Source organism: Pleurodeles waltl, chromosome 5, assembly GCF_031143425.1.
Source record: "Pleurodeles waltl isolate 20211129_DDA chromosome 5, aPleWal1.hap1.20221129, whole genome shotgun sequence".
Taxonomy (NCBI): domain Eukaryota; kingdom Metazoa; phylum Chordata; class Amphibia; order Caudata; family Salamandridae; genus Pleurodeles; species Pleurodeles waltl.
Genome location: NC_090444.1, coordinates 1,665,666,266 through 1,665,690,992, shown reverse-complemented (window position 1 = coordinate 1,665,690,992; position 24,727 = coordinate 1,665,666,266). Strand labels below are relative to the sequence as shown.

Below are 24,727 nucleotides of genomic sequence, written 5' to 3'. Positions count from 1 at the left end.
AACAATAACACCAGATTTCAGAGAGGAACAGCTGGAACAAACTGTGAATAATAAATACAGGTTAGAAAATTGCCATAACTCCGTAACCTGATTGTGTAACTTGTAATGGCTTCGCTGTATACTGGCTCTTCAAAGAAAAAATAAAGAGAGAAAAAAGAGAAGAACAGGACAAATTACTTAACAACTGTCGTCTGAAGAAAGAAATGAGTGTTGATGCTGTCACTCATGCACCAAATGATACTGTCTTTGCTGAAAGGGAACTATTTCTGCATAGATGCCCCAGTAATGAGAAATAAGAGTGAAAATGGTGCCAAGTTGAACTGACATCAACAATACCTCATGTGCCTTTAGTGTTCCATGACGAGGTTTATGAAGCATTCAACCAACCATACACTACCCAAGGCTCCATTATGCCCCCGACCACAGCGCAAATCACAAAAAGCAAGCTTTCTTGACCAAGATCTAGCTTTTTGCCACATTTGGTGCAATTCCCTTCAGCCGTTTTGACTGTATCAGAGGTTCCTATGGAAAATTACATGGGGAAAACGTGTTTTGGGACCTCCCCTTTTTCTCGACCTCCCTCTCCCCCGCTTGACAGATCACCCAAAACTTTCCAGGAAGAAGCTAAGGTGGATGGCACTTTTTTGGAAAGGTTTTTGAAGGTTCGTCAAATGGCGACAAAGTTATTAGTAAACAAAAAAATCCATTTCCTGTAGAATCATGTTCCTAAATCAATCTATCTATCTATCTATCTATCTATCTATCTATCTATCTATCTATCTATCTATCTATCTATTTATACATATTCACCGAAAAAAGCAAAAATTAAAGGAACATTATTGTTAGGGAAGATGTCAGTTAAAGTATACCATTTCAAACTAACAAAACAACTGAAATTCACCATTTATAATTACCTCAAGTCACTGAATCTCACTGCATGGAGTGGGCGCCAGTTACAGTTTTAAGATAACTATAATAGGTGAATTTGAGTCGTTTAGTTCATTTAAAATTGTATGCTTTTACTGACATGTTAATCTAACTATAGCATCCCTTTAACCTTTCATTTTTTTCAGGTAATTACAAAGGTTTTTTTTAATACATGCTCAAATATTATTATCGTACCTAACTAAAATGTCACTTTAACCTTTTTTTTTTCATTGAATTAATAGGTTTTTTTTTCCACTGAAAGTAACCTTTTATTACCAAACATCACACCAACCACATGGCAGCGTCCTAGTGAAAATGGCTAAAAAAAAAATGTACAAGTTGCTGGAATTCATAAATGTAAAGTAGATAGATTGTCACATGGATGCATATTTCCTGGAGTATTCCTGTTTTTCTTTGCGAATCTCACAAAAGCCTAAAACAAACTTCAAATGTATGAGTAAACCTATGGAAGGATATTTTCAGCTTTACCAATTCGAGCTTCTTGAATCAGGACATTAAATAAAACATACTATCCTTTTTTTCCTAAATAGGAGCAGAGTACTGGGCAGCTGGATGTGGTTAATGCCTTTGGCCGTGGCAATGTCAACATTTGGCTGCATTAATGGTGGATTCTTCAGTGGAGGGCGTTTGTACTATGCAGCAGCACGAGAAGGCCATCTGGTAAGAAAACTGACATTTTAAGCAGTCTGCTCTAGACAACTCTCAGGTAGCTGGGAGTATCACTGGTTTTAATGCTGAATGCAATCTCTGCCCATTTTGGATCAAAGTATAAGAATGCATATGCCTCTCCTATGTATGTATGCATGTAGAATTATTTCGATAAAAAAACACCTGCACGGCAAGGCAACACTGTACAGTAACACACAATACAATGTATCTGGATCAGCTATAGAGATAGTAGACAATGGAGTACAGAAGCAGGTAACAGAGAAGTGGGAAGGAGAATACAGGATGATGTGGTACTGTGCGGTACAGTATAGAGAGTATCAGCAGGAAAGGGGCAACAGTGGTAGATCAAAGGGAAGGTAGATACTAGTAGATACAATAATGCCAGTACAGAGAAGAGGTGAGGAAAGGACAGCCTTCTGTACCACTGGAGGAAGGGTGTAGGGTAAGAAAAGATGCATTGAGTGAGGCACAGGGAGAACGTGCCATCGGTTGGCAGTGGGGAAGTGGACAGGGCTAGGAAGAAGGGGCAGAAGCTTAGGAGGGGTGCAAGGCAAGTGGGGTGCGAAGGTTGCCAATATAGAGGGAGCAGGACCAAAACTGATGGGCAGGACAGGTGATCTGTGGAACTCTTCAGAGAGGTCTGGTCACCTAGAGGCTGCAAAGTGATAGGGTATGGAGTAAGGTCTTGAGTGACATCTTGAGCTCTTATCCATAGTGGAAAAGGGACAGTGCTTGGTAGATTTCCACTAGGACAGAATTCCACATCAGTGGAGCAATGCAAGGAAAAGCCTAGCATCTAGTCTTCTTCCTGCATTTTCTGGTCCAGAATCTGATGGCTCTGTCACTGCATGTCTTGTATGCCTTCTGAATGTCTTGATCGAGAATGCTAGTTAATGTGGAGTGTTATCTTTGACTGGCTTGTCAGCGACATAGAAGGTATTGAAGATGATGTAGGAGGGCAGGGAAAGGGAGTTGATGGGTGTTTTTGAGCATTGAAGTTATCCTAATAAAATTCTGACCACCTTCATGCCACACACTTCATGTTTGTCATTTGAGTATCTGGGACCTTTCTATTACAGTATTGCCACAGTTGAAATGCGATAGGATTATAGAGTGTATGCCCACTTTGAAGTCATCCTCAGGATTAAATGCATTTCCTCAATTGAGCAGGGCAACTAATACAATGTGCTCTTGGGCTTGCAGGCAAGATGAATCCTAAGGCTGATATCTGTAATAATGGAAGCCCAGGAATTAGGTGCTTTCAATAAAATTGAGGTGTTAAGTGATCTAGAATCATTTTATTGAACCATTTCTTGACCTTGTGTTGTCTGCCAAAATTTGAGCCCAGGTTTGATCTTGATCCAGTTTGAGATAGGATATCCAAGTTTGGATGGTAGTGAGGCAATTCTTCAGTAGCAACTAGATGTGACCTGAAAGAAGAGTTAGATGTTATCCATGCACTGCTGGATGGTTAAATCCTTATCAGCCAGTAAAAGTTCAAGAGATTCAATCTACAAAGTAAAAGCACTGAAAGAGAACGGAGTCCTAGTAGAAGCCACATGTTACAGACACGTGTTATAGACTGGCATGTGGAGCATAGGACCAATTGGATTCAAGCTAGCCTGGCTGATGAGGGGTGATACCCTGAAACCAGACCCAGGATGCTTGTTTCCGGTCTAGGGAGGACCTGGCCTAGCACTTCAGGCTGGACTTTTCCTAAGGGGACAGTATCAAGACTGCTTTGCATATTGCTGGGTCCAAACTGGGGTGGCGTGATGAGCAAATGGACGGATTAGAGCCAGATCAGTGACTGAGGGTGAATGTTTGATTTGTTCTGTATTCCGTACATCATCTTTTATTTTTGCTCTCCTCTCATTCTGTCATTTTAACTACACCTTGGATAGCTCACACATGGTCCCACATCATGTATGACACTCCCAGCTAGCCTGTAGATTTTACCCAAAACACTTGCTGGCAATTGCAGTGCACTTTTAATGAAGGGATACGCCAGGTGCAAGCCCATTAAAGTGTTCTTACCAACAATCTATGGCAACCTGAATTTTTTTACATATGAAGTGAAGTCACTTGGAAAGGTTGTGCTCATAGATAACCTTTGCTTGATTTCTTTACCAAAGCAACCAGTTGGTAAAAATAAAAAGAACTATTAATAATATTTATATTTGATATTTTTAGAAAGTATTTCAGTGTATTGCATATCTTTATTAATTTATCTACTTTTTTTAAACTTTAGCCTGCAATTCTGTCAATGATCCACGTGAGACGCCTGACTCCATCACCTGCCCTGATATTCACAGCCATTTCTTCTATAATTTTAGTAATACAGGGCAACTTCAGCAGCATAGTCAACTATAGCAGGTAAGGCCAGCTCTTCTGCGTATCGAAATGTGGAAAGAAATATAGCTACAGGCACTGTTATTTCTTATATGGTGAATGTAATTTGTTAAATGCTCAATGCATCCATTAGTTGAAGGGATCTAAAAAAATGTGGTTCCAATTATTTCCAAATGCAGGCCAAGGAGCATATATCTTGTTTGCGATAGTTTACAAAAATTGCACAGGTGCATAACTGGGACAGTGTTTGCCACCAGGGCAATGGTATTTGGTATTAGCCACCCCTAGAGATGTCTGCAAGCCCTATTGACACCAATGTAAAATGTATGGATGTAAAATAATATATGCACAGAGTAGGATATGACTCTACCCAAAAGAGTAATTTTTATCTCACCTCATGCCATTGGTTGTTTGATATATCATTCTGTCTCATATGCAGGGATTGCAATGTAAAGCCTGAGACACTATTTTAAGTGTCAAAAATACGCAGAATCATCACATATACTAATCTTTAACCCACTCACACAGTGTATGCAGAAAGCAAGCATTATTTGTTATGCGTTTTACTGCAGCCGGATATTTTATGTTTTAGTGGACTCAAAATACAAGCAAGAACTATTGACTGCCAGCGCATGTAGGAGCACATTAGCTAAGTCACTCTGAACTACAATAGGAGAGAACGATGTCTGAGAATGGCTGAATGGAGGAGTTTTACTTACTTTGGCACAGTGCTTACAGATTCACTTTTAAAGTCATACTGGGCCTAATTCACAGACTCCTCATAAAAAGTCAGTGTAGGAAGTTGGCTCTGTATATACTATTTCAAAGTAAGAAATAGTGTGCACAGAGTCCAAGGGTTCCCCTTAGAGGTAAGATAGCGGCAAAAATAGATAATTCTAATGCTCTATTTTGTGGTAGTGTGGTCGAGCAGTAGGCTTATCGGAGGGTAGTGTTAAGCATTTGTTGTACACACACAGGCAATAAATGAGGAACACACACTCAAAGACTGATTCCAGGCCAATAGGTTTTTATATAGAAAAATATATTTTCTTAGTTTATTTTAAGAACCACAGGTTCAAGATTTACAAGTAATACTTCAAATGAAAGGTATTTCACTCAGGTATTCTAGGAACGTTGAATAATCACAATAGCATGTACAGTTTTGACAAAAATGGCAATAAGCTAGTTTAAAAAGTGGACACTGCAAAAATCAACAGTTCCTGGGGGAGGTAAGTAATTGTTAAGTTCACAAGTAAGTAAAACACTTCCAGGGTTCAAAGTTGGGTCCAAGGTAGCCCACCGTTGGGGGTTCAAGGCAACCCCAAAGTTACCACACCAGCAGCTCAGGGCCGGTCAGATGCAGAGGTCAAATTGGTGCCCAAAACACATAGGCTTCAATGGAAATAGGGGTGCCCCGGTTCCAGTCTGCCAGCAGGTAAGTACCCGCGTCCTCGGAGGGCAGACCAGGGGGGTTTTGTAGGGCACCGGGGGGGACACAAGCAGGCACAGAAAGTACACCCTCAGCGGCACAAGGGCGGCCGGGTGCAGAGTGCAAACAGGCGTCAGGTTTCAGATAGGAATCAATGGGGAGACCCGGGGGTCTTCAATGATGCAGGCAGGTACAGGGGGGCTCCTCGGGGTAGCCACCACCTGGGCTAGGCAAAGGGTCGCCTGGGGGTTACTCCTGCACTGGAGTTCGGTTCCTTCAGGTCCTGGGGGCTGCGGGTGCAGTGCTGGTTCCAGGCGTCAGGTTCCTTGTTACAGGCAGTCGCGGTCAGGGGGAGCCTCTGGATTTCCTCTGCAGGCGTCACTGTGGGGGTTCAGGTGGGTCAACTCTGGCTACTCACGGGCTCGCAGTCGCTGAGGAGTCCTCCCTGTAGTGTTAGTTTTCCGCAGGTTGAGCCGTGGGCGTCGGGTGCAGAGTGGAAAGTCTCACGCTTCCGGTGGGAAACGTGGGGTCTTTAAAGTTGCTTCTTTGTTGCAGAAAGTTGCAGTTTCTTGAACAGGGCTGCTGTTCTCGGGAGCTTCTTGGTCCTTTAGAAGCAGGGCAGTCCTCTGAGGCTTCAGAGGTCGCTGGTCCCTGTTGGATGCTTCGCTGGTGCAGTTTTCATCGAAGTAGGGAGACAGGCCAGTGGGGCTGGGGCCAAATCAGTTGTTGTCTCCGTCTTCACTGCAGTGCTTCAGGTCAGCAGTCCTTCTTCTTCTTTAGGTTGCAGGAATCTTTCTTCCTCGGTTCTGGGAGCCCCTAAATACTGAATTTAGGGGTGTGTTTAGGTCTGGGAGGGCAGTAGCCAATGGCTACTGTCCTTGAGGGTGGCTACACCCTCTTTGTGCCTCCTCCCTGTGGGGAGGGAGGCACATCCCTAATCCTATTGGGGGAATCTTCCTTCTACAAGATGGAGGATTTCTAAAAGTAAGAGTTACCTCAGCTCAGGACACCTTAGGGGCTGTCCTGACTGGGGGGGTGACTCCTCCTTGTTTTCCTCATTATCTCCTCCAGCCTTGCCGCCAAAAGTGGGGGCAGTAGCTGGAGGGGTGGGAATCTCCACTAGCTGGGATGCCCTGTGGTGCTGTAACAAAGGGGGTGAGCCTTTGAGGCTCACCGCCAGGTGTTACAGTTCCTGCAGGGTGAGGTCAGAAGCACCTCCACCCAGTACAGGCTTTGTTCCTGGTCACAGAGTGACAAAGGCACTCTCCCCATGTGGCCAGCAACATGTCTGGTGTGTGGCAGGCTGGCAAAAACTAGTCAGCCCACACTGGAAGTCGGGTATGTTTTCAGGGGCATCTCTAAGATGCCCTCTGGGTGTATTTTACAATAAAGTGTACACTGGCATCAGTGTGCATTTATTGTGCTGAGAAGTTTGATACCAAACTTCCCAGTTTTCAGTGTAGCCATTATGGTGCTGTGGAGTTCGTGTTTGACAGACTCCCAGACCATATACTCTTATGGCTACCCTGCACTTACAATGTCTAAGGTTTTGCTTAGACACTGTAGGGGCATAGTGCTCATGCACATATGCCCTCACCTGTGGTATAGTGCACCATACCTTAGGGCTGTAAGGCCTGCTAGAGGGGTGACTTACCTATGCCACAGGCAGTGTAAGGTTGGCATGGCACTCTGAGGGGAGTGCCATGTCGACTTAGCCATTTTTCTCCCCACCAGCACACACACAAGCTGGCAAGCATTGTGTATGTGCTGAGTGAGGGGTCCCCAGGGTGGCATAAGACATGCTGCAGCCCTTAGAGACCTTCCCTGGCATCAGGGCCCTTGGTACCAGGGGTACCAGTTACAAGGGACTTACGTGGGTGCCAATTGTGGAGACAAAGGTACAGTTTAGGGAAAGAACACTGGTGCTGGGGCCTGGTTAGCAGGGTCCCATCACACTTTCAAATCATAACTTGGCCTCAGCAAAGGCAAAAATTCAGGGGGTAACCATGCCAAGGAGGCATTTCCTTACAGTCAGATATCTGTGAATGTGAGTTTAATGGGATTCAGAAAAAAAAACATTGTAGGACCTGGCCCTTTCTCCATGGTCATCCCAAGATGTTTTGGCTTTAGCATTCTGTACACTTTACCACTGCTGACCAGTGCTAAAGAGCAGGTGTTCTTTACTTAAAACGTGGTAATATTGGGTTATCCACAATTGGCCTATTTAATTTGCTTGTAAATCCCTAGTAAAGTGCACTGTGTGCGCCCAGGGCCTGTAAATTATGTTGTACTAGTGGGCCTGCAGCACTGATTGTGCCACCCACTACAGTAGCTCTGTAAACATGTATCAGGCCTGCCACTGCAGAGCTTGTGTGTGTAGTTTTAAACTGTCATTTCAACCTGGCAAGTACACCCACTTGCGAGGCCAAACCTTCCTTTTTATTACATAGGTCACCCCTAAGGAAGGCCCTGGTTAGCCCCAAGGGCAGGGTGCAGTGTATTTAAAATTTACATGTACTTTAGGTTTAACATGTCCAGGTAGTGAAAAACTGTTAAATTCGTTTTTCACTACTGCAAGGCCTATCTCTCCCATAGGTTAACATTGGGGTTACCTTGAAGCAACCTTTAAGTGTAACTTCCAATTGGAAAAAAATAGAAATTTGTCGTTTGGTGTCTCTGACTCACAATATAAAAGCACAACTTATGGTGAAGTCGGATTTTAAATTGTAAGCCTGAAAATTTCACTTTCAGAAAGTTGGCATTTTCTTACTTTAACCTTTCTGTGCCTCTGCCTGTCTCTGAACACGTCTGTGGTGAGGAACAGCAAGGCTTTGTGCATTCCCTCTAGACAGTCACACACAAAGGCAGCTGGGTTGTGACATTTGCATCCTGGCATTCTGCCAGGAAGAAGGACTGCTGTGCTGCCAGGAAGGAGTGTAACTCTGCTAACTGCATTGCTCTGTTGGTCTACTGCTTGCTGTGTATTGTGCTGTAAGAGGGACTGCCACTTTGCTACTTGCTTTGCTGTGCTGGCCTGCCGCATATTGCTTCTTGCCTGGAGGGAGAACGACTGGAGTTGTTCTCTACATCCTTGAACCCAAGATTCTCCAAGTGCTTGTTGTCGTGCCCCCTGTTCCTGAAGTCTCAGGTCCATCAAAGACTTTAATCCCTTTCATGACACTCTGCCGTACAGGAGTTTGGCAGTTGGACTTCAGCCATAAACCACCAGGGCCTGCTAGCCAGCTTGTTCTGCCCCAAATTGAGCTCCTTGTTGGGAGCAGAAATCAAGCGTTGGCCACTTTGGCCTAACTCAGCTCGGTGATCTGAGGGCTGATCTCAGAAGTAGTGCCAGGTTGTGAGCAGTTCACAAATGGGAGTAATTGGGCAGAAAAAGGAAAGACAAGAACAACAAACTCCCAACCAACATCCATGCTCTCCTCATGCTAAAGCTTATCAGTCAGCTATTCCATGATACAAAAAATGGGTAGTAGTGGATTAAAAACCTGCACCTCCACATGCAAGAGAAATTCAAAAATAGTAGTGGAAAATTATCATCAAAAAAATAATCAATATATTTGGTGTTGGTAAGGTAATGACAGCCCTACTACCAAAGCTCATGTTCAGTCAGTCCCCAAGAGACCAATATGAATTATTAAATAGCATAAACTTTCCATACACAGTTAAATTAATGCATAGCAAATTGTAGATAATCCTGTTGTAGTAAGGATACGTAGAAAACTTAGGCGAAATAGTTTTTTTTATTGGCTTTTCATATAGGTCCACAAACAGCCGACATGTGTTCATCACTAATATGACTTTTTCAAGGCTAAACAACGTCACAGAAGCCACAATGTCAGTTAACAGCATTCAAGGTCTCCAAAAAATGGTAGGATATTGTGTGTTAGTGGTAAGGTTGCATGTAACTACAAAAGGTCTTAGCCTTTCGTCACTGATGAAGAACCCATCCCATTTGGGCTCCCTAAGTAGAAACCAGTAGGTCCATTAGTGAATGTATCTTAGTAAGGTGAACAAAAGGTTCTGTCACGAAGTCAAAATGCCAAACCGTGATAAGTCTGTAGTCTATCGCGTTGACGAGCAGCATCCCTCTGAACGTCATTTCACTTTTAGAGGGACACTGCTCGACAACGTTGTCTCCCTCCTTCTCTTCTCTCTCTTCTCCCTTTCTGATTGCTTGCTGTCTACCTTCCACCTCCCTCTCTATCTTTCTCTCTCTTGAGTACCTCCTGTGCTTCCTGCAGTTAACCAAGAGGATCTGGGGACTGCACGAGTGGACATGGGCTTTCAAAGCCAGGCACCAAGTGCTCCAGCCCACTGGGGAAATGCCCGGTGGAATAAAAGGACTGTCCAGCATTGCAGTTGATCAAATGCTTCCTCTGCATCTAAACTAATTGCTGCCATCGTGATATTTTTGGTTTTGTTGATCCTGAACACACCCACTGCATTCCGAAAATAAAGACTACAATAGCATAGCCAATATTTGTTTTAGCTCTTAAAAAAAAGAAATGTGCCTATTATTGTCAGTCACCCTTAGCTACATTACTTCCCAGCCAGAAAAGTTGCCTTTATAGCACTCCTCTTTTGTAGAAAGCATATGCTGGCCTGTCGCAGCTCCAAGGACAAATCTGACAAAGAAATCTAGACTCACAAGATAACTAATTCTTCAAAGTAATTCTGAACATTTTAGGTCACTCTGCTAAAGGAGTAAGGGCCAGATGTACCAAAGGATTTTACCCATTCTGTGTCTATGGGAAAAAGCTTTCGTACATATGGCCCTAAGTTTCAAGACCTTCTAGAAACTAGTGCTTATGAAATATCGAGGAACACTTGCAGCATCTCTGAACTTACAAAAAGGCAAGCCTTTGCCTGCAGTAGGTCAGAGCACTTCAGCCACACTTTGTTCAGGGTAAATCAGCAACATTTACATGGAATATAAAATAGTTAAACTATTGCAGATACTTAAATCTTTGTAAAATTAATACAAAGATAAACAGATATGCTGCAACATGTCATGTTTGGATAAAGTATAAAGTTGTTTTATGCTAAAAGATTTAAATGCTAATGTTTTCAGAATTTGTTTTCGTTAAATGTCATGGTCAGATGTTCTGCATATGGAAATATGTGCTAGCTGATGTGAACCTAATTTTATGTTTTATCTATGAAGTATTTGCACATGGACAATATATGCTGTAACAGTTTCAAGTCTGCTGTACATGAAAATTAAGAAGCCTGATATCCCAAGACCATACAAGGTAATCACAAGAAAGTATTATTTAACACCTTTTTAAATTAAACCCTGTCTTGCTGCATAAAACCCCTGTTGTCCTATCACACCCTTAATTTGGGTCTTCACATTTCCCACTCAATTGGGCTCCCTACGACTCCCCTCTAACCCCGGACATTAACAATACATCACTGTGGTGTTGCTTCCGACCCCTCCCCACGCCTTGTTCACTTTTGGTTTCTAATTAATTTATTCTCAGTTTTGGTTTCTGCTATAAAGGGACTTTCATTGTTAACTGTCTTCAATTCATCACCTGATGTTTCTAGAACAGGATGTATTGCAATTAGTAATTTCTCTTCATGAACATGCTATATGCTAAGGATGATTTTGATAAATGGGTATAATGAGCAAAAGCAGAATCTGTCTACATGTCATGGTGAAATGTCTACTTTTTCAGAAAAAGTTAAACTATTTATGACAACATTACTGCAATTCATTAAAGAAATTTAAGCTGGTATTTAGTAGTATTTCTTTTTCGGTTCAGGAGGTTTGTTGCTGATTTTGGTTATTTGGTACCAGACAGTACTAACTTCTGTTGGTGCTATTGTATTTCCATGGAGAATTTCATCATCTTTATTATCACTACAGTTGTTGGAGTCCTGTCCATGTACAGTTTGTGTAACCTGTCTGATCCTACAAGTTCCGTTATTGATCAGTAGCATTGTGTATGATCCTGTGAGATTTGTATGCTTTATTTGTCCTTTAATTGCAAGATTTATAATATTTTTGGTTTTTTTCCACCTCGCCTATTCCAAGAAAATCTCAGCCATATGACTGAGAATCTACACTGAAGAGTTTGAATGGAAAAATGAAGTCAAAGAATAAATTCGGAAAAACATGGGACATGACCACATATGTTACCTACCTGTAGCTCTTTATCCATTTTTGAGGGAAATGTCCTTTATAGAATTGTCCTTAATAGAATTGAAACTTTCCTTCACGATAGCTAGGAAATATCTCATTCTATGGCAGGACCGGAGGTGAGGATTATGCAAGTTCAAAGCTTACTTACCACCAATGAGGCCGCCTTATGGATCGGTTTAAAATATAATTTTTTGAAAACGGACTCCGAGGACCAATTTGCTGCATTCATGATGTCCTCAAGCCTACCACCTACCTGCACTGCCTTAGAAGCCATAGCACCCCTAGTCGAGTGGGCTCCAAAAGCCTGAATATCCACACCAGCTTTCGCTAGGATCATCTGATCCACCTAGCAATGGTAGGCGAGGAAATCGCTTTAAACGGTTTCTTCAGGGAAATCAGTAGCTGGCATTCACCCGGAGGACGAAGGGCAGCCGTCATCTCCTCGTACGCCTTTAGGCAGCGAACAATGCATAATTTAGGAGAAAACGGAAACGCCGGATAAGACACTGTCCTGGTATTACATTTTGTCCTACGGGCGAGCGTAAAGGTTACTCCCTCAGGAGAACAAACTCTGGACGAAACGTCAAGAGCCCTAACGTCCGACACCCTTTTACAGGATATGAGACACAACAACATGGCCAATTTAGCCGATAACTCCTCCCTAGAAAGGAAAGAATTGTCCTGCCAAGTGGATAACAACCGCAGCACTAGGTTGACATCCCAAAGTTTAGAATATCTGGGTTGAGGAGGATGGGACAGGCGTATGCCCTTGAGAAGTTTGCACACCCACGGGTGAGCTCCCACTGGATGGCCCTCTAAAGGAGGATGTCCTGCCGAAATAGCCGACCTAAAAGAATTCTCAGTGTAGTACGATAGACCTGCCGCAACCATTTCAGCCAGAAAATTCAGCACGTCTGTAATGTGGGCCCCCGTGGGATCTGTATGGCTGTCCAAACACCAGCTAGACCAGCAAGACCAAGATGATTTGTATCTCTTACCAGTCCCTGTAGCCCAGGACTGAGAGATGAAGGTTTGAGCTTCTTGTGAAAGTCAGCAATCCTGCCAGCGGTTCCTGAAATCCTCCAGGCTACAAGCTGCAGGTGACCCTGGAGCACCATCGGGTGGCCCTGACCCATTGAATCCAGAAGGATTGAGGGATAAGATGGGAGGCAAAGAGGAAAATCGCACAATAGTTCCAGTAGGGTCGGAAACCAAGCCTGAGAACGCCAGAGAAGAGTCACCAGGATAATCGTGGCTTTCTGCCAACGCACTTGAGACAGAACTCTCGGAATCAACAGAAACAGGGGAAAAGCGTACCCCAGAAACGGACTCCAGATCTGTTGGAACGCATCCACGGCCTCTGCTCCCGGATCGGGACGCCAACTGAAATAGCGAGGAAGATGTGCATTCCACCGGGATGCAAAGAGGTCCACCGCACAAGGACCTCAATAGGACATGATCGCTTGAAAAATCATCGGATCCAGCTGCCAGTCGCTGGAATCCGTCAGATACCTGGAGTTCCAGTCCACTGTGGCGTTCTGGATGCCCGGGAGATACTCCGCTGTGACTGATATCTGGCATGCCAGACAAAAATGCCAAAAATCCTTCCCCAATTCCACCAGTGCCCTTGACCGGGTGCCCCCCAGACGGTTGATGTATTGAACCGCCGATATATTGTCCATCCGAAGGAGCACCACACAAGAGATCTTTTCCCGAGCCAGGGACTTGATCCCGAACGAACCCGCTAGGAGTTCCAAGCAATTGATATGCAGGCTGAGTTCCTGGGACGTCGACCCACCCCCGAAGAAAAGGTCCCAACATCGGGCTCCCCAGCCCTGCAGACTGGCATCCGACTCTATGACAAGATCGGGAGAAGAACCAAAGATGGCCCTGCTGTTCCAGGCCTCCATGTGGTCCAACCACCATTGCAACTCCGTCCTGGCTTCCGAATTGAGGGAAATCCGTTCGGAGTAAGTGAGACCCCGGCGAAGATGATGCGCTTTGAGGCGCTGGAGAGCCCTGTAATGAAGTGGGGCTGGAAAAATGGCCTGGATCGATGAGGACAGTAAGCCCACTACTCTGGCAAGTTGGCGAAGTGAAATCTTGTCCCGTCTCAACACAATCCTCAGCTCCTTCTTGATTTTTATAATTTTCTGGAGCGGAAGACTCAGTGAGGCTGCCTGGGAATCTATGAGGAAACCCAAAAAGGTCATTGACTGCGAGGGGGTCAGATCGGACCTCTGGTAATTGATCACAAACCCCAGATCTTGCAACAAACCAATAGTCATGTTCACATTGGACATGAGATGTGATTTGGACTGATCCATCAAAAGGATAACTTCCAGGTAGATAATGAGGCGGATCCCCCGAGAATGACAGAATTCCACCACAGGTTTGAGGAGCTTGGTAAAGCACCAAGGGGCTGAAGAGAGTCCGAAAGGGAGAGAGGTGAATTCGAACACCTGTTGCCTCCACAGAAATTGTAGAAACCTGCGATGAGGAGGAAAAATGGGGACCGTGAGGTACGCGTCCTTGAGGTCCAGACAAACCATCCAGTCCCCTTGTAGTAAGATGTCCCGCAGGAGGTAAATACCCTCCATTTTAAAGTGCCGATAGACAACCCAGTCGTTGAAGGAACGCAGATTGATCACCGGACGAAAACCTTTGTCCTTCTTTTCGACTAGGAAAAGATTGCTGATGAAACCCCTTGGGTGGAGCGATGCGGGGCAGTTAGCGCCTTTGCGCAACAACTCCTGGACCTCTGCGTCTATGAGGATGGAGTCCGAGCCTGAAAAGACCATAGGCCTGGGAAGCACCTCCTGAACTGGAGACCCCCAGAACTCTATGTGGAAGCCTGACACTGTTTGTAAGACCCATGCGTCTGAGGTGAGGAGTTCCCAGTTGCGTCTGAACAAGCAAAGTCGGCCCCCCAGTTCTTGGGGGAAAGAAGAGGTAATCCTTACCCGAGGTTCCTCCTGGGGCGTTGGCTGCTCCGCGGGCTCCTCTACTCGCTTTACTTCTTCCTTTACCCCTGTTGGGGAAGAAGGTCCCCTGGCGACCATCTCACCAACCGGACTGTCGGAAAGCCTCAGGGCCTTATTGGAATTGGCGGGCGGAAGAGCGACCCCTTCCTCGTCCGGCCCCGCCAAAAACCTTCCCAGGAATGATCTTCTTTATCGATGATTGGGCCTTATCAAGGGCCGGAAAAGTGGGCACAAATTTACCGAGCTCCTTGACAAAAGGGTCCCCGAACAAATTACCCTGTGCCACTGCCCCTGCCTCCACAGTTGACAATTCCCCCAACTTGGGGGCAATCTTAATAAGCAGGGAGCGGCACCTCTCTGCTGATATGACGCAGTTGGCATTGCCGAGAAGGCATAATACCCTCTGGGCCCATCCCGCCACGACATCAGTCTGGAGAGGTGTATTTGACAATTTGGCACGCTCGGCCAATTGGATATTCTGGGTCCGAGGCCCAACGACGTCCAGGAGCTTATCCTGGCATGCTCGCCAAGACCTATCAATCCCTTTTTTAGGGTCCTTAACGTACTTTCTGAAGAAAGTACATATTTTAGGGTCTATATCTGGGGTGGCTGCCACCCTATCAGGGAGGGTAGGGCGGGGGCATTCAGCCCAGAGCCGCGCCCGTACATCCTTATCCAAAGGTTGGCAAATTTTGCTCGCCACATAGTCTGCCACCTTCGGATCCGGGCGCCATTCAGATGAGCAGGGGTGGTAGATTCCCTCCGGCTCAAACATGTCGAAATCCGACTCCCCCGGATCCTGAGATTCCGGGATAGAGGCTCCTGGGGGCCACGGACGACCCGTTTCCACCTCCTCAACTGAGGAAGAATCCCCCTCAGAGTCGTCAATCATGCCCAATGAAAACCCCACAAGTAGGTCCGATTTGGGGTGCCACTTGTCACCAGTAACCCCGGGAAAGGAACCCTCCCGGGAGGGTAAACGCAGTTGCGTGTGCACACTCTTACCGGATAGCGCAGAAAAAGGCTCCGTTTCCCCTAGGTGCCCTGCTGCACGCTTGGGTGATTTCTTGGGGGAAGCCTCATGGGCGACCCTCGTCATGCCTAGCCCTTTAGAAACCTGTTCGGCCAGCTGCGCCATGCTCTCCTTAATAGGAGCGAGAGCCTGCGCGATGGCCTGCGACAGGACGACATCCACCCCAGGGGGAAGGATGCAAAGCGAAGGGACCTCTGCAGACATGAGGGGAAACGAGTCTTGGTCCTGGGCAGGTTGCATGCTGTTAGTAAGGGTAATGACAGGAGAAATACACCCCAAAACCTTCCGGGGTAGCCCCCTCACTCTCCTGTCGTCAAAAAAAAGTCCACAAGCCTAAATGCCAAAGAAAACGCACACACTAACCTGTGTGACCGCGTATTATGAGCGTACTTCCCGCTCTAGGTACGCACAACCAAACAGTGTTAAGTGAGGGGGAGAAAAAACAGGGCAGTCGAAGAACACACCAAATTGCCTTAAACGCGTTAGGAAAAACACAGCGCTGAGCGTAAAAACGACTCACGCGCTGTGAACGCGTAGCAAAACTGTGACAAGCGCCCTCCAGAGGGCCCGATGCGTCACCGCAGTACAAACGCGCTCGGGCTGTGAAAAGCCTACCGAGCGTTTAGCAACAGTGAACACACCAAGAAGTGAAGGTTTGACGTGCGCTAAGCCAAAGAATCAAATACACACTCTAGAATGTCAAAACAGAGCTCAGAGGGAGAAAGTCACTTATCTGTCACCGTGAGCAGTGAAGAAAGAGGGAGAATAACGTTACTTTGGGCATTTATACTGTCGGCATTATCGGTGTTCATTGGACTATGGTTGCCATAACTACGGACTCATGGGATTTGTGGTTCTAATGTTTTTTATGTTGAACTTTGAACCTGCTGTTGTAATAAAAAGTGAAGAAAGAACTGCATAATCCTTGCCTATGGTCCTGCCATAGAATTGCGCTGAAAAATCAACTGCCGCCATTTCATAATCTTCAAGAGGATGAGCCTCAACTCTCCTGTGGAATATAAAGCGCAGCTCATACACCACAAAAATATTAGAATATTTAATTCAGAAACTCTGGATTTTTAACCAATGTACCTGATTATTGTACTGTAAATTGCATATTTCTGCCATATTATTCAAACTTTTCTCAGGCAAGACCAGGCTAGATTAAAAATTACATATTAATTTAAAGATGACCGCATTAAAGGCATTTGTAATATAAAGATGCCTGCGGGGATGCTGCACCCACTTTTTGATGGGTTTATAAAGTAATACAAACCCATTGATAAGTGCCCGTCACTCATGTGTGCGCACTTACAAGTGGCTATCTTGAAATGGGTAACAACAATTTTAAGACATACAACCACTGATTCTGTGGTTGGCGCAATAAAGTAAAAAAAAAGCAAAAATGAAGAGGGTAAGGCTAATTTTAAAAGAATGAGTAAAATGGGGAGGTGTGAGGCTTGAAATGAGGTGGAGATAGAAGATCAATACAGAGAGGGAGGGTTGTGGGGGGGGCAAAGTGACGAGGAAGTGGCATACGGGGAGAGAGTAAGAAAACACATGCACACCCATTGAGGGCTTAAAGGGAAGCAAAAAGTAATTTCATTGGTAATGTTTTCTGTATTACCTGAATACAAACATCACCACCAGAGGAAGGATGTAAGTCATCCAGTAAGAACACTGCAAGACTGACAAGTGCCTGGGTTGGACAAATACAAAATAGGGAGGAAGGCCATTCAATCAAGAGAACCAGCTAAGATAGACTACAAAGCCATTAGGCTGACCGAAACCCACTCTATTCTTATTGGAAACAGTAGGTCTTGCCCACACACTGCTAAGATGTCCTAAAAAGAACAGAATCAGTGCTGCAGCTATTGAAAATATAAATGGAGAAAGAAGGCTTATTGAAGGCAACCATTTTGCCTGACCTAATTCTCACTCACACAACATGCACACACTACCCATGGCGCAAACAGCAAATTAACTCCCCAAGATAAACTGAGAACAACTGTTAAGCGAAACCCTTTTGAAGTGATACAACTTTACCCATTCTAGCACACTCAAACTGTAGCACATGTGCCACCAGTAATCACATGTAAAGAAACAGTGTATTTCAAATGTCAAAGCACACACTTAGTTGTTAGTTATAAGATCTGTAGTGTGGCATGAACAAGAGAAGGCTTTAATCCAAGGATAAGGGACTTTAATGGTATTCCCACAGCATGTGTTACACATTTGTGCAAAATGTATCACTGACCCTCAAGCATAAACCATTTAACATCAGATTGCCAGGTTTCTGGGTGTGAACTACTGTCACAATGGCTGAATCCTCAGATTTTAGGATGACAGCTTGGGCCCTCAGGCCCATACAACTGCTACCGGTTTTATGTCACACGGCAGCAGGAGGCTGGAGCCAAGGGGAGGAGTTTGTGAATAAATAGTAAGCTAAAATAGTAAAGGGCATACAGAGCAGGTTGTGTGTACCTCTATGGAAAGTGAAGAGAAAAGAATTATCAATACTTCCTTGTAAACTCCCAAAGACACCTTTCACCTCCCCTGGTTCCTATAGGTTTACCTGAATGAGGGGTAGAGGACAACTTACCACTCCCTTTATCAGCAGTGGCTCCTGCGCAGTGGCAGAGGAGCATCGCCTCACTAGCTCAGAGCCAAAAGCTGAAAAATGAAACAATATTTCATTATAGTTTTATTTTTCAGCTGCTGGCTGAGCCAGCGTGTGCAGGAAGGGGCAGGGCCATGGGAGAAGGAGTGGGGTGCACTTAAAAGTGTGCACGTCAGTTTGGCCGACTGTCTTAGGCCGGCCAAACTGACATACGCACTTAGGTTTCTCCAATCCAGCTGTATTGTACAGCCGTAATAGAGCAACAGCACAGACTCCCATGCACTGTCTGAGCGCTAGACCAAGCAGCATAGACCAATCCTTGCATGGGGAGCCTGTTCAGGGAGCAGTCACTGGGACACCAGCAGGAGCAGGAACAAAGACGAGCGAGACCGCATGACAGGTACGTTTAAAAAAAATATATATTTCCCCTGTCCCTGTCCATCCCTCCTGCTGCTCCCCCCTTGAGATTTGCGGCAGCCGCCACTGCCCCTCACTTGTTCGGAGAAGTGGAGAAGTCCTTCTTTAGTGTTTATACGTCAATCTAGCAAGAGCCTGCCTACAAACTGGCTAGACTCTGATTTCCACATAAAATGTTGTTGTTGGAAGTAAAAAAAAAAAAAACTAGATCCAAACTCAAAAGGGAATAGCTTTAGCAATATTTGTTCAAGCTTTCTTTGGGTTCTATGGCTGGAGTTAATCAAGGAGCTTGAGCTTGCGTCTGTTATTGCAAGTCCTGTTTCTGAAGGTTTAATATAGAATTTAATATTATTCAGCATCATGAGTGCATAAAGTAGCTGATAACGGGTAATAAAATTAATGATGTTCAAAAGAGGCAGCCCCAAAGTATAAAATGCCCAGGGCCCCACAAATCCTGAGATGCCAGTGCTCACTACACAGAGATGGCTGCAAGGCACCACTTATATGCAGTTTTGGGGAAAAGGGGGAGCATAACCGAGACTGACAATGGGCTGTGTGGAAAAGGATGCTTTATTGAAAATAGGTGCACGTAACAATACCAACCCCAAGGCCTGTGCCTTCACAAAACTAACAACCTCACTATACATATGATTTACCTGCAACACTCCACCCACTCCTACCATTGAACCATCTGACTCGTTTATCGTAGCCCCGCCTACCCTTTCCTTTTCCACCTGGGCTGCCGCATTTAAGCCTAAAACTCTGAACACTAAGACAACTTGCCCTCTCCTTGCCAATACACCTGCTTTCAAGCAACAACTACTAACAATAGCTTTAACCAGCACACCTGTAAACAACAAAGCTTCCCAAATGACCGCTTTAAGAAATTGCCCCTGCCCCCACTGAAGAACTAGCCCTTTGGGATGGGAAGCACGGGAACAAATTACTAAGCCCCTGACTGATGCCCATTCACCTTGTCATCTCCATAAAATGGTGGCTGGAGACACAAAGGGGGTCATTCTGACCCTGGCGGCCGGTGACCGCCAGGGTCACGGACCACGGGAGCACCGCCAACAGGCTGGCGGTGCTCCCAAGGGCATTCTGACCGCGGCGGTTCAGCCGCGGTCAGAAAGGGTAAACCGGCGGTCTCCCGCCGGTTTACCGCTGCCCCATTGAATCCTCCATGGCGGCGGAGCGCGCTCCGCCGCCATGGGGATTCAGACACCCCCTACCGCCATCCTGTTCATGGCGGGAAACCCGCCATGAACAGGATGGCGGTAGGGGGTGCCGCGGGGCCCCTGGGGGCCCCTGCAGTGCTCATGCCAATGGCATGGGCACTGCAGGGGCCCCCGTAAGAGGGCCCCACAAAGTATTTCAGTGTCTGCTTTGCAGACACTGAAATACGCGACGGGTGCAACTGCACCCGTCGCACCCCTGCAACTACGCCGGCTCAATTCTGAGCCGGCGTCCACGTTGCAGGGGCATTTCCGCTGGGCCGGCGGGCGCTCTTTTGGAGAGCGCCCGCCGGCCCAGCGGAAATGTTTGAATGGCCGCCGCGGTCTTTTGACCGCGGTGCGGTCATTTGTCGGCGGTACGTTGGCGGACGGCCTCTGCCGTCCGCCAAGGTCTGAATGACCCCCAAAGGGCCTGATTCTGACCCTGGCGGCCGGTGACCGCCAGGGTCACCGGCCACGGGAGCACCGCCGACAGACCGGCGGTGCTCCGAAGGGCATTCTGACCGCGGCGGTTCAGGCGCGGTCAGAAAGGGTAAACCGGCGGTCACCCGCCGGTTTACCGCTGCCCTTCTGAATCCTCCATGGCGGCGGAGCGTGCTCCGCCGCCATGGGGATTCAGACACCCCCTACCGCCATCCTGTTCATGGCGGGAAACCCGCCATGAACAGGATGGCGGTAGGGGGTGCCGCGGGGCCCCTGGGGGCCCCTGCAGTGCCCATGCCAATGGCATGGGCACTGCAGGGGCCCCCGTAAGAGGGCCCCGCAAAGTATTTCAGTGTCTGCTATGCAGACACTGAAATACGCGACGGGTGCCACTGCACCCGTCGCACCTTCCCTCTACGCCGGCTCAATTCTGAGCCGGCGTCCTCGTGGGAAGGTTGATTTGCCCTGGGCTGGTGGGCGGCCTTTTGGCGGCCGCCCGCCAGCCCAGGGCAAATCTCAGAATCACCGCAGCGGTCTTTCGACCGCGGTGCGGTGTTCTGACGGGGTTACTTTGGCGGGCGGCCTCCGCCGCCCGCCAAAGTAAGAATGACCCCCAAAATGTCTGCATATATATCCCTGACCCCAGCAAATAGCACAACAAGCCCAAAATAGCCCAAACAGACCTAGACTGCTCCATTTCCCCTAATACTCATGGAGGGGGACCTCCCTTGATGTCAACTGCACTCCCCCTAAAACCCCATTGACAAAGAGGGGGAGCATAACTGAGACTGACAACAGGCTATGTGAAAAAGGCCACTTTATTGAAAACAGGTGCACCTAACAATACCAACCCCTAGGCCTTTGCCTTTACAAAACTAACAGCACCTCACTATACATATGATTTACCTGAGGCACTCCGCCAGCTCCTACCCTACCATACCCTCTCCTCCCCCGCTTCCATTATTGCACTTCTGAACTCCTGAACATCCTATTCTAGTTGACTGACTGCTGTCTTATAAACTCCTTTCCGTATGATAGTAACTCTGCAACTGTTACTAGGATAACTTCAAGGCGAACAATGAGCAACCTGGCTCATTCTGGCATAGCCCCGTCTACCCTTTCCTTTTCCATCTGGGCTGCCACCTTTAAACCTAAAACTCTGAACACCAAGGCAACTTGATCTGTTCCTGCCACCCAGAAACAGCCTGACCAGGCTTTTCTGCCCCTCAACCACCCACCCTCAGAGATCTAGTAATGGACCTGGAGCATACTGCACAAATTATCCTTAATATGGAACAAGTGAAGCTCCATGCCCATAAAGGATAAGTGGACACCATCCCCCTGAAAAATTCATCATCTTCCAAACGAAGGTCCGTACGTTCTGAACAAAAGTGATGCCTTTCTCTCTACAAAAGCCCCTTATCTGCTTTTTGCCCTTCCTATTCGCACTCGGCTGCCGAGCCAGATCCTATGCAGAACAAAAGCTGCCCACAATATGACAGCCTGACCATTGCCGCTGTATTTTTCTAAGGTCCTTCCTCATGCTGTTTAGAATATGCAAGCGCCTCTGACAAACTAAATTATTTTCTCCCAGGTGGAGTAACAAAACATCCGGGCACTGATCCCTCACCATCCATTTATTTAAAGAAGGTAACAACTCAGACCTCCGCATCCCCCTGTGCCATGCCACTGTAACCTGTAAGATGCTGAGTCCAGGCCCAAATTGCCTCCCTGGCTGCCCTTTTGCACTTAAATTTTGGCCCATTTGATGAAGGAGAGGCCCACCAACCAAATCAACAAGACCTCACTCTTCGGGCTGGCCACCGAAGCTGTAAAGAAACAAGCACAACAAAACAGTCACCAACATGAGATTAAGGTGCTTCCTCCTCCACTTGCACATAATGCTGAAAACTGTAAGAAAACCACCTCCCGGCTTTCTTGATGTGCTCCTTGCTCCAGTCCATGCTTCCTGCTTCTGTAGCCAGACCAATCCTAAAGGAATGCGTGCCAAAAGTTGTGGGACGAGGCCTAAAAATGTAACTGCTTTCCGAAGCACGGATAGCAGCTGTAAAGCTGTCACTGGCTTATTATCCTTGTGTATAAACACTGGCTCACTAAAAGTTTGCTGCTGTTTTTCTAACCTATGACCCCATCCCACTAGGCATAAGGTCCTGTCAGGGTAAGACTTCAACTGAACACTATTGCCTCACCCTCCCTGGTCTGTTTTAGACTTACTGAGCCAGATCCAAACCGACTCCCCGCTAAACTTGACATCCTCCCACAAGACTCCCCACTTTTCTCTACCTCCCAGCGATTCCAAGACCTGAAAGGCCCCACAGAACATCCGCACCATCAATGTACTGAATAAAATCAGCTCCACCCTGTCGATACATTTTGAGGATACGTTCAGGACTATGTTAGTAAGAATCCCTAAAGATACTTGCCTCCTAACTAACCCCTTGGCTCTTACCTCCCTAGCCCATCTTTCAATATCCTGGTCCCTAACACTCCTGCGGAGGGGGGTACCCCCAAATTAGCTTCCCCATAAAAGCTATTCCTGCCAGTTTGCCTGAGATTGTCACCTTGGATTGACCCTTTTGTATGAGTGTCAGGATAAACTGCACCACATCTTCAACTCTATCCCATTCCTGCTGTCTTTTGTAGGTCCTGCTCTGCAAAAATTCCCTCCAGGCTTGCGAATATGCTTGCAGCATGGAGACTGCCAGTGAATTCCACATCAGTTGAAGTATCCCTTGTCGCCTATTGTCCACAATTCTGGAGGCATCGTGACTTTCCTGAGCTCCGCGTCCATGGCCAGATCAAGGAACCTCTCCCACTATGAACGAGACAAGCATCTGCAATGTCATTGTCCACACCAGGGATGTGCCTCGCTCAAAATGCAATATGGTACTGAAGAGAAAGAAGCACAAAAGCTGTCAGAAACTTGGGCACCTGCACATCCCTGGCGGATTGCCAGTTAACCATATGTACAACAGCTATATTGTCAATTCTGTAAAGCACCCTCTTGTGCACCAGCTCTTGTCCCTAGAGGGTCACTGCCACTACCAAAGGAAAGAACTTGATCAAGGCAATGCTCCGCCTGCCCAATTTCCACTGTCTAGGCCACTCTTTCAAGCACCACCTCCCCTGCAAATATATGTCAAACCCAGCCTGCCTGCCGCATCAGACAAAATCTGGCCATTCCATTCCAACTCCAGCCTTGTCATCAAGGGAACCCCATTAAACGCCTCCAACTGTGCCACATCCTTAAGGCCTACTTGGCCCCTGCTGTCAAGTGCACATGTTGGTGGGGCAACTGTCTACCTGCCAAGGCTAAGCCAAGCCTACTGCAGAAAGACCTCCCTGCCCATACAACCCTGCAGGCAAATTTCAAGTGACCTTGCAGGACCTGAATATCTCTCACCTTTACTTTCAATCAACCCAACATGTCATTGAGCAAGCTTGTCATTACTACCCTCTTGTCTACTGGCAATCGGGCCTCCATTGTCACTGAATACATTTCAATGCACAAAAAGGAAAGAGAAGTGCTAGGGCCAAGGGTCTTTTTGGGTGCCAGGTGAACTACTAACTCACCAATAATGGTCTGGAAAGCCTCCAACAACTGCTGACAATGTGATGAATCAGGAGGACCTACCATGAAGAAGTAGTGTGTGATCATATAGCTTCAAGTCTGTTTTGAAAAGACCCACTGCAAAAATGTACTGAAACATTCAAAAAGCATACAAGAGTTGGAGCACCCCATCGGCAGCACTTTATCCACGTACCAGCAGTCTTCAAACTGGATACCGGCAACAAACGGAACGCTGACTAGATGTCACTCTTAGCCATCAGCACCTCCTGTCCGACCTGCCTCACCAAGGAGAAAGCCACATCTACAGATGCATACGTGACTGACACCTGCTCAGGATAAAGTTGTTCACCGAATTTCCTTTCGGCCATGACAAATGCTGAATCAAGCGGAACTGCCCAGGCTCCTTCTTTGGCACCACACCATTAGGCGATATGATCAGATTTTGCACCGGCCAATCTAAGAACAGGACTGCCATATGACCTTCCGAAACCTCCTTTAGCCGCTTGTCCCACACTACTTGTCTGTGAGCCCTAACTGATTTTAATTTGTCCATCCGGCATCACCCCCTATGTCCAGTGTACCCCAGTTGGATTCCCCAAGTAAAGCTGTCCGGAAGAAGAGCTGCATCACCTGGTTTGTCATATAGGGGCAAACAAAAGAGCTTCAACATTTCTCCATATTTTTTTGTTTTGTTGATAACATCAGGTGAGCTCTTAAAAGTTCCCATGTATAGGAGCTTTTTAATCTTAATCTCTTTGCTCTCTAAGCCCTCTTGTTTGTCTATTTTATCTCCGACCACTAAAGCCCTCTCTGACCCTGACCCAGTTGTTAGTTTGTCAACTGTCTGATGAGAACTGTC

The 24,727-nt window shown here is 46.5% G+C and overlaps 1 protein-coding gene across 1 annotated transcript in view; it reads left to right on the top strand.

Annotated features, from left to right (window-relative positions):
• Window positions 1-24,727, top strand: part of LOC138296657 (b(0,+)-type amino acid transporter 1-like) — a 97,424-nt gene that overhangs the window by 55,550 nt on the left and 17,147 nt on the right. Inside the window, exons 3-5 of the mRNA XM_069235996.1 lie at window positions 1,479-1,608; window positions 3,869-3,993; window positions 10,581-10,668. Coding sequence (XP_069092097.1) covers window positions 1,479-1,608; window positions 3,869-3,993; window positions 10,581-10,668 — 343 coding nt within the window. The remainder of the gene's footprint in view (window positions 1-1,478; window positions 1,609-3,868; window positions 3,994-10,580; window positions 10,669-24,727) is intronic.